Genomic DNA, 15,293 nt, shown 5'->3' on the forward strand with positions numbered 1-15,293 from the left:
ATTTGGCTTTTCTCATAAATGAGAATGACTGATGTCTCAGGCTTGAAATATTTTTGTTCTACACCTGTTGGGAGGAATTTGACTAAGTCTGACCTGCTCTAACTTTGCCAACTTTTCTTCTTTTTCTCGCAGATTCGATGGAAATACATGATAGTAGATGAAGGCCATCGAATGAAGAACCATCACTGCAAGCTGACTCAGGTCTTGAATACTCACTATGTGGCCCCTAGGCGAATACTCCTGACTGGGACTCCATTGCAGAACAAATTGCCTGAACTGTGGGCTCTTCTCAATTTCCTCCTCCCAACCATTTTCAAGAGCTGTAGCACCTTTGAACAGTGGTTCAACGCTCCATTTGCCATGACTGGAGAAAGGGTACTGTGGCAGTTTTTTTTAAAACATCAGAAACAAACCACTTTGGTGAAAACAGAAAGGAGCTTATACAGAAGGATTAATATTTGAACTCTCCCTGGTACTTAGGGAATTAATGTAACCAAAAGCCACCTTTTTTATAATGCCAGAAAATTTTAATATCAGTGTCTTTTTTGACTCAGGGTCAGTTTGGTTGTAACATGGAAGTAATTATTGCACATACTTAAGCTTTCATGTGAGAGAAGACATTACCTAATATACTGAGTTGCCTTGTAGTGACTTCTATAAACTTCTGTAGGTGGACTTAAATGAGGAAGAAACTATTCTGATCATCCGTCGTCTCCATAAAGTGCTCCGACCCTTCTTGCTGAGAAGATTGAAGAAAGAGGTTGAGTCTCAACTGCCAGAAAAGGTTTGCAATGAAAGGAGTTGTGAAAGGGGTTTAATACTTTTTTTAAGCATTATGTAATGTTCCTTTTTCAGATTTATTTTACGAAGAGGACTTCTTTAGCATCTGTTATTGTTGTGGTTTGTTTATAACTCTGCAAAGAAAATTGGTCACTGAGGAAGCCTGAATACCTGAAGTTTCTGCATTCTCAGGATTCCTCACCAGTCTTACAGCTTTAATTCTGTTTGTAGTCATCTATATAAGATATGCAACTTATTTCCATAATAACTGGTTTCAAGTTGTAAGTGAGTCAGCCATACAGTGACGATTAGATTCTGTCCTGTCCCATCCTCCCTGCACTGGGTAGAACCTTTGCTCTCTTAGCTAGTTCACTGAAATTCCTAAAGGACTACTGGACTTTATAAAGCAGGCAGAATTTGGTCCTGTGTTAATATTTGAGGAGGTGTGTGAAGTGTCTTGTTGAAATTGCACAAGTTTTTTTTTAACTAGTGGCTTTTTAATTCAGAACATAAAATTCTCTTCTGATTTGAAAGTTCATTGTTTTTGTCTCTGGGCAACTCATCTTGCCCCACCCTGTCCTCCTCCTGTGAGGAGGAGTGATGCAGGATTGCATCACTTTTCCCATTCACCCTTCCCAGAATAACCACAGCAACTGAATAAAAAAGTGACTTTGAAGGTGTGCTAGGGGAAATTTGGTGCTAAGGTCAACTGGGTTAAAACCATACCAAAATGAAATTTTTCTAAGTTGTGTTATGAGCTGACTAACACAGACTGAACGGACAAAGAGCCCTGTACAGATGCTTCGTGACAGTACTCAAAGGAGAGGCTTTTTTAAGATTTCTTTCTCATCTTTACAATGTTGTGAACACTATTACTGTTGTGACTCTCTGTTCCTTCAAATGTCAGATTCTCAGTATCCTCAGAAGCATTTATTTGAGAATGAAACATACTTACATTTAATATTACTGAAACCTTTATTTCTATTCAAATTTCTGGCAGTTAGAGCCACTGTATTTGATAAATCCATTAATAGGCATTGGAGGACGAGGATTTAGAAGTTGCATTCACACTGGTACTCAGAGGACCATGTTTCTTTTTGTTTCTACTATCTTGTTTATGAAAAAAACAATTAGTCCAGCCATGAGGACTGAACTTGTTGACTGAAGCCTGTTAATCGGTTTCATTTGATCTTACAAATCTTGGTAAAGAAGCCACTGAAGAACTAGTCACTTCTTTTAATGAGTTCATCCTTCTGTCCTTCTGAGAAGAAAATAACCTGATAATTTTTATTCCATTTATTTATTAAACATTAGGAAGCTTACGCTTTTTCTTTTAGTCACCACTGGAAAGCATTCTAGCCACTAGTGTGGCTTTATTATGTGACTGTTTTTATTTTACATAACTTATTAAAAACATAGTGATGGTAATCTGGAAATTGGGTAATAGAAAAAAATGGGTTAAATTGGGGTATGAAGTCTTTGTATTACTGGATTTAAAGATAGCGTGCAGTCAAAAACTGCTTTAAAAAATACAGTTTTAAAAAGCTGAACAAGAAGTCAAACTGAATGTGGGGATCATACAGTACTTGATTAATTCCCTGTGGTTTTAGTTGATGTTGAGAAAACGGCATATTTCTATGCCAACCTAGGTAAGTATAATGCTAATTAGACACTGTGAGGGATGCTTATTTGCTAGGTATACAATGGTGATATTTTTATGATGCTTTGCTTAATGTTTTTATAATGCTTTACAGACATAATAAAGTCCACAGGTTATTAAACATAATATTTTTTTAAAATTCCATGTTAAACATAAAACAAAATGAATTTTTAATTATATTTTTTAAATTGTTAGAATAACAGAAGGAGAAAAAAATATGTTTGGCAATTTTGCAGTTACATTCTTAGGATCCAGCTGTCTCATAGTAGTTGTGACTCAGATAATCTTTTGAGGTACTCATTGCTGTGCTTGCAGTTGGATTGCTGCTCACTGAAATCATACGTGGTGTTAGGGTATGGATAAAAGGTTAGTAGTGTTTTGGTTTGTGTTTAAGGATGACAAGAACTTGCAGTTAGATTCTACTAACATTATTATGTCAGTGTGTTTATGGTTGTTTTTTTTTTTTTACACTAGGTGGAATATGTGATCAAATGTGATATGTCAGCTCTTCAGAAGATCCTGTACCGTCACATGCAAGCCAAGGGAATCCTTCTCACAGATGGTTCTGAAAAAGACAAGAAGGTACAAAAGAAAGACTAAAACATGTAGGAAACGATGTATTATGATTAAACATGTTAACAATATGATTTCTGTTTTATAAAATTAGTATGTAGACTCTTATTGCAGGTATCTGTCATGGGAAAAGAAATCTCTATCAGACATGCTTTTGTTTTACAAGACTGCGGCTCATGCTCTCTATTCACAAGGAAAAGATACAACTTGTATTCACTGTAGTTACAGTGCCTTTCTGCAAACAGGCAATGTTTGAAAAAAACCAGCATTTCCCTTGCCTGAGTTTAATCCAATAATGTACCTGAATAATTGTGATTGTGGCAGTGCTGGCTACAGGACGTTATTCATCTTGTCTTTCAGAGCTCATAGTTAAGTGTAAGTCTTGTTGCAGCCAGCTAGGGCTATATGCTTGCATTCATACTTACAAGACATGATGATAATGACAAAGTTCTTCAAGAGAACAATAGGATTCAAAGTCATATAGTCAGATTTAGACTATGTATTAGTGAATGTTGATTATGCCATCATGTGACTTGATCCAGTTAATATAGAGGAAACAAGTTGCCATTAATCAGCTTATTTGTGTATGCACTTTTCACATTATAATAAATGTGAAATACCTTGAATAGGCACTGCAGAACAGCTGGTGTGTAACAGTTTGTGTTTGCACCCTGTTATATGTATATTACTAATGTAGTGCAATCACATACTGTCTTTCCACCATCCTTTTGCAGGTTGCATTGGTACAATGGGTGACTTTTTTTATTCAATATCTTATTTTACCCTCCTTATTTTGTGCAGTCAAATTGTTTTCTTTGCTGGTGCTTATTCAAACTCCAGACAAGGCTGGTTCTTATTGTTGGATATTGATACTCATCTTCATAGTTTGAGCACTTTGTAAACATTAATTTTTGTTCCTCTGTTGTATTTTTAATGTAATTTTGTAGTTTGATGTCTTTACTTTTGTCCTACAAATTTAATTTTGTATCACAGTCTTCTACTTCTTTCCCTTTCTGGTCTTTTTCCTTTCTTTCACCAGCTCAGAATCTTCTGTCAATTTTCCCCTACTTGCTTCTCCACCCAGCTTTTTGCTTAACCAGTTCAAATTGCCTTTGCTGTCTTCTGAACACCTCCCTCTCCTTCCCCTCTCCCCAAGGGTCAATAATTTTTCCTTTCTTGCCACTCTCTCTTAATTAATTTTTTTCTTTATCTGCTTCATCAAGCTGTGTTATCCATGCTACCTGTTGCCAGCAGAGGGAGGTGGTTGTTGAGAACGCTTGGCTTCAGTGATCAAACTACTACTGTGTTAGGAAAAAATCCTGTCTTTCTGCAGCTCTGGCCTGAAACCAGCTCAGACTAGAGAGAATTAATTACGCTGGAAAGCTCTAGGAAATTACTCTTAGAACAAATATGAACTGCATTTTGGAGCAAATTTGAGAGGATTTTGAAAAGAACAAAAACAAGTTTTAGATGTGTGGAGTACCCCCTTCAAACGTAAAATGTCTGCTCTAGATGGAAGTTATGATTTCACTGTACTTTCCTGGAAAGAGTAGAATATTACTAATATATAATACGATCAAATAGTGTACTTTTTCCTAGTTTTACTATTGGAAATTGCTAAATTGTTTTGGCTGAGATTTTTAAAATAAATCTGAATTAGTCATACAGTAAGCTTGGAATATTGCGGCCAGTCTGATTACATTTTCATAACATCACAACAAAGCAAAGTGGCATCTGAAAGCAACAAGTGTTTCACAATGTTAATATGATACAATGTTCTCACACTTGTATCCACCAGTTGCAATTAGTTTTTAACCATATGGTTTAGTCTAGCACAACTGACTATTGCCTGAAGTCTGTCTTGGTTCTAAAAAAGATTCACTGTAGAGTAGGTTTTGAGAATATACTTTGTTAAGTATTAAGATGACTCAGGAGATTTGGTTATCTCTAGCTTTTTAGCTGCCTGTGGCCCTGTGTTTTACTTGGCCTGGAAAGAGAAACCCATATATTCAGTTAACAGATAAGAGGAGATACTGTAGAATTGAAAAGCATCCGGCTAGAATTGTTTCCTGTTAGAAGGTTCAGACCAGATGGAATTTGTATGGTTTCATAATAAATGGTACAAATAAGCAGTATGCAGGACAGTAGATGCTCTGCTTTCCACTGCGAATATTGCAGGTAGATACATAATGCACTTCATGGATTACTTCCAGGTCTTCCTTTTTTGTTAGAGAGCATCCTTACGCTAGATGAATTTATACAGCAAGACAACAGCGCAGTAGCTTCTGGTTTTTTGTTGCTTTGTTTTGTTTTGTTTTCTATTAGTGATGCGGTGTTCAGGTTTGGGGTAGAAGTATTTTTATGCCTGCATTTAAAAATATGTTTCAAAAGCTTCATTAATAAGATAAGAAATTAGATTAATCATTTGATTTGCATTTTTTGTATCCATAGGGAAAAGGTGGGGCAAAAACTCTTATGAACACTATCATGCAATTGAGAAAGATATGCAATCACCCATACATGTTTCAACACATTGAGGTAAGACTGACAGGCTTGATTTTGAGAGTTGTTTTTATTCAGGCGGCTAATATAATAGAAAACTGCTATTGAAGCTTATGTGTGTCGGAGAGGACATCTCTGTCCACATCATTTGTGCTGAAAAGTACACATTTGAAAAACACGATCATTACAGTCCCTTATTTTTAGAAACAAATGGACCAACCGCCAGCTTTTTATTGGTAATCTGAAGTCTAGTTTTAAAGCATTTATTTTGTGGAGACAGTGTCTTTAAAAAAATGAAGGTTTTTTTGAATTTAAGATGTTCCAGAGCAACTTAGTCTCTACTTAGACCTAATTTATGATGTAGAGACACTAGTTCAAAATGCCAGGTGTAGGATCTTTATAACTAGCAGGCTGCTAATCTTTTACAGTATCAACCAAAATCATCCTATTCTATCCACCTTGTTTTTTCAGCAAAAATGTACTACCTATATAGCATCTCTCATTAGGACCCAAAGTACATAAATACATATCTGGAAAGATAGAAGGTGTCATAAATATCTGGAATGTAGCTACATTTATGAATGAATAATTAAGTACCTACTGTGATGTATTATCATTGTAGTTTTCAGTCTTTGTTTTCTTGTATGCTAATTAATTAGAGTAATTTGGAAATGGATCTTCCAGTAATTAGTATAAATTAATTAGGTTCTACTGTATTTGTAATCTGGTAAAATGTATGCTGACAGAAGTTACTTCTGCAAACCATGAATTTCAAATAATAGTAGTACAGGAAAACATTAAGCAGAGCACTGTTGCTACAAGGTGGATTCCAAGAGTATGAACATAACGGAACTCAAACCCCAACACGCATATATTTAATTTAATTGATATAAGAATGCATAATTTTGGGTTACTGTGTAGTTTGTAATAATCTGTTTATTGCTTATAACTATGCAGGAGTCCTTCGCTGAACATTTAGGCTACTCAAATGGTGTCATCAACGGGTAACTCTCAGTTTTTCTCCTGTTCATAATGTATTGAAACTAACGTATGACATTTTTTTTCTAGAAGGTACATGCTAACAAACTTGAGCAGCTTATAGAAAGGCAGAGGAGGCACAGGGCACATATCTAAAGCAAAATATAACAGTACTAGAAGTGCTAAATGAGCTTTTTATGACCCTCCATCTCTTTCAGGAGGACAGGCAGAGAAGATTGTAAACTTCCTTTCCCCTTATTATGAAATAGCTTAGATACCACCTGAAATTCATTGGAATGACTCTTCAGAGATACCAGTTGGGATTTTCTTTTCTTTCTTGTTACTTTGCCTGCTGCTTTTCCCTATTTACCATCTTTATTCCAAATTAAAGTAGCATTTCTTCCATTATTTGAAATGAAATAGATCTAAATTTTGTTCTTGGCACTTTTTGTGCAACTGTCTAGAAATGGATGCTTTCTAAAGGAAAGGTGTGTATCTTCCACCTGACCCCCTTCCTGTTCAGGTGTTAATGACATTTCTTTTTTTTTTTCCTTAACTAGTATACCAGACTACTTGTCTCCAAAACAGTTTAGTCTTCTGCTGATTACATATGTATGCATATCACAAGGCCATGTATCTTGTGGAATTAAGTATACTGTTGCTAATGATAAATTGTACTTTGAGAGTACAGACTCAAGGTTAGAAAAAAGTTACGTGAAATTTGTTTTTGTAAAGCATATCACTGTGAGGCTGATTTAGACATGCTGTTTACTTTTATTCACTGTCTCAGTTACGACTTGAATTTCAGTGCTAAGAGTCTGTTTTGCAGTTCATAGCATAGAAGACAGAAGAGCAGCTAATCAAAGCCACTAAACATTGTTCAGGACTGCTATGGTTATATGACTAAAGAGTATATCCTCTGTCAAACTCCTCCCATTATCTCTGTATATTAGTTCAATTTGGAATATTTCACTTTCGTGTGCATAGTAGTTGAGTGGCAAGGGAATTGTTTCTAACATGTGCCTGATGAATACAACTTAGAGCTGCAGTAAATGCCAGTTGAAAGCAAAACTAGCAGGTGAATGTCTTAACTGATAAAATGGTTATCTAGCTGAGAAGTAATGTTTATTTTGATAAATAATGAAACAGAATTGAGTTTCACAAAGGAAGGTATTCTGTGTGGTGTTTATTTTTTTATTTTAATCAACACAAACAATTTTAAAGTGAGAAAAGGGCTATTAATGTCTTAAGTAAATTAATCTCTCTGTGATACTCAGACACGATAATGACTGAAAACTCTAAATGTGGGTTCATTGTGGCATTTACTGTGCTTTTTCTCTTCAACAGAGCTGAACTTTATCGGGCCTCAGGGAAGTTTGAGCTGCTCGATCGTATTCTACCAAAGTTACGAGCTACTAACCATCGTGTACTTCTTTTCTGTCAAATGACATCACTCATGACCATTATGGAAGACTACTTTGCCTTTCGAAATTTCCTTTACCTGCGTCTCGATGGTAAGCTAAATGAAAATAAAGGATAAATAATAAATTAGGAGGTAGCATGCTTCATTAGTTTGGGCATGGGAGACTTGGGTTCTCTTCCTAGTGTATTCTTAGCACACCAGTGATGTGATGTGACTATACAAAAGCGTAAACAGGTTCAAAAAATGATTTGACAAATCCATGAAGGAAGAGTCTGCAAGGGTATTTATCATGAAGTTACGGCAGTAGACCCTTAAGCTGCAGCTTACTAGAATTTTCTGTTCTTATAGACAAGATACTGAGCAAGATGTACTTTTGCCTTTCTCAATACAGTTGATCTTAAGTAATTCTCTGTCTCCCTGGCTCTCTGACTGTTTTCTTTCATCTGTTTAACCTGCAAACCATTTGGTCGAGGGATTGTTTCGATGAACACTCAGGTCTGTTCCTGGAATGCAGATTATGTAGAGATTTGATGTTTAGGGGCTGATTTCTTTTTCAAACAAGATTTGAAATCCAAGGTCCCAATCAGTTGTCTCTATTTAAGTTGCCTGAAAGTATTCTCATTATGAGAGATGATAATGCCAGTGTTTTGCCTAGATTCCAGTGGAATTAATTAATTTGTACCTGTTTAAAGTTCAACTGCTGTTCTCCACAGGATAGCTGAATTTCAGTGACAGGTGAAGTAGCACCTGTAGTTTTCTTCCTGAATTTCACAGGAAAGTCAGTAGCCTCAATTACTTTATGTGTAGATATGTTTTATTACCTTTGAATGAAAAGGTGGTTTAGAAACATAGTGGAGTAATATTGAAAGGAAAATAACTAGAAATAGCATATCCCATCTGAGGCGTAAACCTGTTTGAAAGAGGTTTCTGTTTTTGCCTTCTTCCATGTTGATGATCTCTGCCTCATACTGACCTTCTTAAATACTATTTTTACTTAATGTATTTATCTCACACATTATAGTATTACATAGGGCCAGCAGCATTTATCAGAATACCTTTTTAATAGAAAAGCAATAATTTAAGAAAAATATAAATAACAGCATGAATAAAGTGAGACTTTAAGGTCCTTTTGAATATTCTTTTTACAGCATTTTAAGTTGACTCTTTGCTTTATTTGGAAGAAAAAGTAATGCTGAGAAGTATTCTCGTCCTTTACAAATATTAATGAAAAAAACTTGAAATGCTGTTATCCTCAAATGTAAAATGGAGTAATGAAACTGAGACACAAATGAGCTGTCTCTCTGTGCCACAGGATGTCTTTGTCAAAACTTGCTGAAGAACATAGTACCATGCTAACAAAACCCTCCTTGCACCTCTGGCTTGCAGGTGTTTTAATGCTTCCATTCAAGAAAGATGAATTATATTACATTTAAAATGTTCTAAATTACCTTACACCATGTATTTTAAAATGAATTCTTTTTCATGCTAGACTGTCTATGGCAATATGCAGTATGGTAAATAGAGCTCCTTGTTTTCTTTAAGGTTTTGCAGGTAATTCATTGAATTAGTGAATGAACCCTGTTTTCTTCTTTTCCAGTTTTGTGATGACAGATACCTTCCATGCTGGAATGTAATACATACATAGATTCTATCCAGCTGTCTTCTCACATAGAGTGTTTTCTACCTAAGTCATGTGCTTCTTAAGGAGATGGGTTTCTGTGGGCCAGCAGTTTGGCTGTGTGATTGTACTGAGTCTGACTGGGATGAAGTTAACTTTCCTCCCAGCAGCCCATACAGTGCTGTGGTTTGCATTTGTGGCTAGGTGGGGTTGATAACACACCAGTGATACCGCTCCAGTGTTTTGGCTATTGCTGAGCAGTGCTTGCACAGTGTCAAGGCTTTCTCTCCAAACCACCCCTCCACCCTCAAGGCCAGTAGGCTGAGGGTGAGCTGGTACCCAGCCGGGACAGCTGACTCAAACTGACCACAGGGACGTGCTTAGCAATAAAAGCTGAGGGAAAGGAAGAGGATACAGGGACATTCCTCATTACAGCATTTGTCTTCCCAAGCAATCATTACGGGTGCTGAGGGCCTGCTTTCTAGGAAGAGGCTGGACATCTGCCTGCTGATGGGAAGTAGTAAATAAATTCCTCTTTTTGCTTTACTTGCATGCATAGCTTTTGCTTTTATTAAACTGCCTTTATCTCAGCCCAGGAGCTTTTCCATCTTATTTTCTCTCCCTGTACTGTTGAGGAAGGGGGGGTGGAGGGATGGGGGGGTGGGGGGTGGGGAGTGGGCGTCTGACAGCCAGCTGCGGTCGACCCACCACAGTAACAGAAAAACTTCATCTTTTGTGCCTATATTGAAACCTGAATAAAAATAGCAAACATTCTTTGGCTTTCAGTTACAGACAGAAGTGTAAAAAAGATAAGGCAAACAGTGGACCAGGCTAAGGTGATCCATATAGACTGTTGTCGAAGTACATGAAATTCATCCAGTCGCCAGAGTGCACAGGGCTTGGTTTTTACTTAGAACTTTGTCTACATTTTCACCATGATTGAATTCTTTGCCTGCTCTCCCTCAGCCATTGTACACCATCACCCTCAAGATAGGACATTTTAAGAATTTTCAATCCTTTCGTATTAATTATGACTCTGAAGGCCAACACTGACATTTTGATAAATCTCTATATAAGTAACTTTTAAAAATATTTAGATGCTGTTGTGGCCAGAAGGAATTAATCAAAACTGGAGCTCTTTTTCGTTTGTGTATAGTAACTTCAGTTGAAATTTATGTGAGTCATAAAAAGGTATAACAATGTTAGCCAACATTTTAAAGTCCACGTTTGAAATGTCAAAAGAAATACTTAAAAGGGGTATTTAGAAATCTGCCTCTTAGATGTGATAGGCAGTTGACCAAAACATTCGTGGCCAGTGTTTATTCTATATTGTGGAAAATGTAGCAAAGATGGCAAAGAGCAAGTGAGCTAAAATTTCCTTTCCAAATATACTTTTAGCAACTGACATTGTATTTATATTATTTCAGTTCACGTCTTTATTATAGGGTATTTTTTTTCTTTCTTTTCAGGCACAACAAAATCAGAGGATCGAGCTGCTCTGTTGAAGAAGTTCAATGAACCTGGGTCACAATACTTTATCTTCTTGCTGAGTACAAGGGCTGGAGGGCTAGGCTTAAATCTCCAGGCTGCTGACACTGTTATAATCTTTGATAGTGACTGGAATCCTCACCAGGTTATTTTTATTTACTTATCTTCAGGAAATGTGCAAAGAATTCATGATGCTTTTTTGGGTCGCTTCTTTAAATTGGGGGTATAGCCTGGGGTGAAAGGAGTAGATCCAGGTAAGTCATAAAATGCTGCTTTGAGAGGAATTAGTGAGGCAAACTGCTACAATCAGGAAATGTTTTGGTTTGAATCAGTGAAGTAATTCTGGGTCTGTGTATGTATTTTATCTGAGTCTCAGGGAATCCTGAGAGATAGGGGCCTTATAGACCTGCTTCATTTGTATAACTGTACTCATTCTTTAACCCTTAAGACATTAATAAGTAACTCCCCATTTTGAGTCTTCAGTAGGTAGGTTGCAATATTTTAGTAAAGGCTGTGCAGAGTGCTGCCTGTCTCAGGAAATTAGAGGTCGTATGAGTGCAGCAGTCTTGGCCTGAGACACCAAACTTACGCTGTTGGTGTGGGTGGGTAGTAGTGAGTACGGATCACCAGGAAAAGAGGGTATGAAACCACTTTGGCTTATTTAAAAAGGCCAGAAGAGTTAACTGAAGTCTGTCTTTGTCACTTAGTGCCCTTTTTTTTTTTTAAGAATATAAGTTAGATATCTATGGAAGTACATAGCTATGTGTGTGTTTTCAGCTATTGTGCAAATATACGCAAATCACATCGTAGTCAATGGCCACAAGTAAAAGTAAGGGAAGTGAGACTAAAAAGAGTTTTACATAGAACTTTCAAGGCAGCACTCCTATAGATGCCATGGTGACCAATTTAAAGCAAGACTTAAGAAATTTGGAGCAATTATATTTAGAGGTTTTAAAAGCAGCTCAGAAAGCACTTCATTCTTTGTATTTTTGGTTGTCTTTGTCTTTAGGTCACGTGTCACAGACAAGTTTAATGCAGAGTACTGTGTATTTCAGCAGTTGAATAGCAATAAATCCTTGTAGTATAGTAAAAATTACAGAATATTTTCTGGAGTATTCAGTGGGCAGATTGCTAAATTACAAAATCATAGAATTATAGGACCATTTAGGTTGGAAAAGATGCTTAAGATCATCAAGTCCAGCCACAAACCTAACACTGTCAAGTCCACCACTAAACCATGTCCCTAAGCACCACATCTACGCTGTCCTATTGCTTATTACCTGGGAGAAGAGACCAACGCCCACCTCGGAACAACCTTCTTTCAGGTAGTTGTAGAGAGCAATAAGGTCTTCCCTCAGGCTCCTTTTCAATGCATGCAGTTTCTCTTCTCCTGCAGATGGGAGTGATTTGTTCATTTTAATGAGCAGTGTGCTAAAAGAGGATAGCTGGGGGGGGCGGGCAGGAGGCAGGTGGAACTTAACCAGTGTTATTTCCAGAAATAAAAACTTCTGTTTCCTTGCTTTACCATTTTCCTGTGCTTCTGAGAATGATTATATAAACAAATTCATATTGTAGCTTCATCTTCACTGTTACTGCAAACTTCAAATACACCTTTAGGTTGCAGCAGCTGCATCGTATGTAGTGCTTGGGAGGGGAATTGTGGGAGGGAAGAGCTAACAATGGTAGCAAAAGCAAGGTGCTGGACTGAAATAGGCAAACTCATTGCGTTTTCTTTTTTTTCTCTACATTAAGAAATTTCTGTGTTGTGAAGTAGCACAAAACTGTGATAGAATTTTGAGGTTAGGTATGCTTCATTATATGACTATGCTGAAGTTGAAACACATAATTTATAGGAGTTAATGGATTTCTCTTTTCCCCAAAGAAAATAGATAAGATTTTGAATTAATAAAATAAATTCTTTACTTTACTTCCATCATTACTAAGTGCAATCACCTGACCAAAAAGGTTACATTGATTCACAGTCTTGTATATATGAACTTTCAATCAGCAAGATCATATTTAAGCTGTTTTAATACCAATATTCCAAGTTAAAAGCCGATTCAACAGATCAAATAATTTTAAGTTAACTTATTTAAGAATTAGCAACGGCCTTTAGTAGATAAGTTAATGTATGGGTTTTTCCTAGTAATTTTGTTGCTTTCTTTTCCTGCAGTCAAGAGATATTTTACTTCAGGGTTCATTCTGGCTTGGAAGGTCATGAGCTTTGAATAGAAGGGAAAAAATAAATACATCAGCCCTTCTTAGTCACTGCACATGCTTTCAAGAAGTTTTTGGCTTACTGCACATACACTGTACAGAGCATGTCCATGTTTTTTCCTTTCAGTTTTACCCCTACCTGGGTCTGATGAAGTTTTGGGAAAGAAAACAATGAGGAATGAACCATGTGAATTGTGGTGGACTGTCATTTGAGTACTTCCTTTTTATACCAAAAAGAATTCAGCATTATAATGTCCTTTAAGCAGAGAACGATTTCTGTAGCACACTTACAATATAAATCACTCTCTGTGTTCTTTGCCTAATAGGACTTGCAGGCCCAAGATAGAGCTCACCGAATTGGTCAGCAGAATGAAGTTCGAGTCCTGCGACTGTGCACTGTGAACAGTGTGGAAGAGAAGATACTCGCTGCTGCAAAGTATAAGCTGAATGTAGATCAAAAAGTTATTCAGGCTGGAATGTTTGATCAGAAATCTTCAAGCCACGAAAGGAGAGCCTTCCTACAGGCTATATTGGAGCATGAAGAAGAAAATGAGGTAAGGTAGTTAGAAATAATCAGTAAGAGGATGTTTCAGGAAGTACTGAGTCATTTTTTTAATCAGTTACAAAGATTGTCATCTCCTTTGAAATTAGAAATTTCATCATATTCTTACCATCCAGTTAAAGAAACAACTTCATTTTTCTCTCTTTTTTTTGGTTGCAGTAATAGGTTATAATGTAATGGTTATGATGTAACAGTTATGATTAAATCTTAGTGTAGAATTAGGCATTGCAACTTAAATCCATTCTGCCCATTCATAATTTTGGCAAAAAATTGTATTCAAACAAAGATTTTTTCCAAAAGAGATTATAAAAGAGTTCCTAAATCCAGTTTACATGATAAACTAGATAATCTGATTTTCAGAAATGCTGAGCAACTAGCACTACCTAGGTTCAACCATGAAAGACCCTGCTTACTGTGCTTCTTTTGGATCCTGGGTTAAGATCTGCTTTGACGTACTTTGGGCTTAGGGCAAGTCAGCAAAATAATTGTTTCTTTCTGGTGCTGTATCCAACCTGGACTTCTGGTTACCACTTCCTCTTCAAGAAACAATTAGCTGTTTAAAAACAGCTGTCAAGTCTTTACTTATGATAGTGGGAAGTGAGGTTATAGAATCACTGACTGTATGTCCCTGTCTTTTCATTGTGTTTTCTCTGGAATTGTGATTGTGGAATGGTGAGCCCCTTCTTTTGCCTGTCACTGCAGACTCTTCTCTTAAAGTGAACACAATTCAGCATTTGGATGAAAGCCGCATTTGGGAGAGAGTGTATAAATGTATCAATTATACCGAAGACACACACAAAAAAATCCCATTCTGCAGTGACATTTTCCCGCCTTGAAAATATCCTGTACTGGTTAAAGACGCAGAGATTTCAAGCCTAATTTTGCCTTATGAGTATGCCTTGTACATCTGAATCTGGTGGACACTGAAAGAAAAGATGATTCTATAGTCTGTGTTTCACAGGCATCCTTCATTATGTGGTGTAAAGTTTCAAAGACCAAGGAGTTTACTTCTTCAATAATTAAACCTTCTGTGTAAACTCTTTGTCTTGTTGTGCATTTAGAAAAAGCTAGTACATCATTAAGATAGAATTTCGTATTGTTGTTTTAGTATTTTTCCTAAGAAATGAAAGAAGAGTGACAGTTTTATCAGTAATTGTCTTTTATTTAGGATGTGAATGCAAAAATGGGATGATGTATATGTACCATTTTTGATTAAGTAAAACTGTAGTTCTCAAGCAGCCAACACCATCTATATGAATAGAGAGTTGAACTTCAAACCAATAGAAATTTTCAGTAAGCTGTGGTTTTGTTTTTAAAATTTATGTAACTTTATGTTTTCAAAGCCCTAGAAAATATTTATCTGAAAATGTTTCAAAAGTCAGGACTGTAGTTCAGGCCTGGTTGACATGCCTTATTTCATAGATGACTTCAGAGCCATCTGCTTCTTGTGTGTTGTTCAAATACACTTGGTCTGCTGTCCTGAAGCAAGCAC

The 15,293-nt window shown here is 36.5% G+C and overlaps 1 protein-coding gene across 6 annotated transcripts in view; it reads left to right on the plus strand.

The window, feature by feature from the left end:
• SMARCA2 (SWI/SNF related BAF chromatin remodeling complex subunit ATPase 2) overlaps positions 1-15,293 on the plus strand; it is a 119,513-nt gene that overhangs the window by 59,672 nt on the left and 44,548 nt on the right. For all 6 annotated transcript variants that reach the window (XM_076363408.1, XM_076363411.1, XM_076363407.1 and 3 more), the window contains 8 exons: positions 133-375; positions 671-784; positions 2,915-3,022; positions 5,465-5,551; positions 6,473-6,519; positions 7,841-8,007; positions 11,004-11,167; positions 13,566-13,793. In XM_076363408.1, the coding sequence (XP_076219523.1) occupies positions 133-375; positions 671-784; positions 2,915-3,022; positions 5,465-5,551; positions 6,473-6,519; positions 7,841-8,007; positions 11,004-11,167; positions 13,566-13,793 (1,158 nt within the window). The remainder of the gene's footprint in view (positions 1-132; positions 376-670; positions 785-2,914; positions 3,023-5,464; positions 5,552-6,472; positions 6,520-7,840; positions 8,008-11,003; positions 11,168-13,565; positions 13,794-15,293) is intronic.

Source organism: Aptenodytes patagonicus, chromosome Z, assembly GCF_965638725.1.
Source record: "Aptenodytes patagonicus chromosome Z, bAptPat1.pri.cur, whole genome shotgun sequence".
Classification (NCBI taxonomy): Eukaryota; Metazoa; Chordata; class Aves; order Sphenisciformes; family Spheniscidae; genus Aptenodytes; species Aptenodytes patagonicus.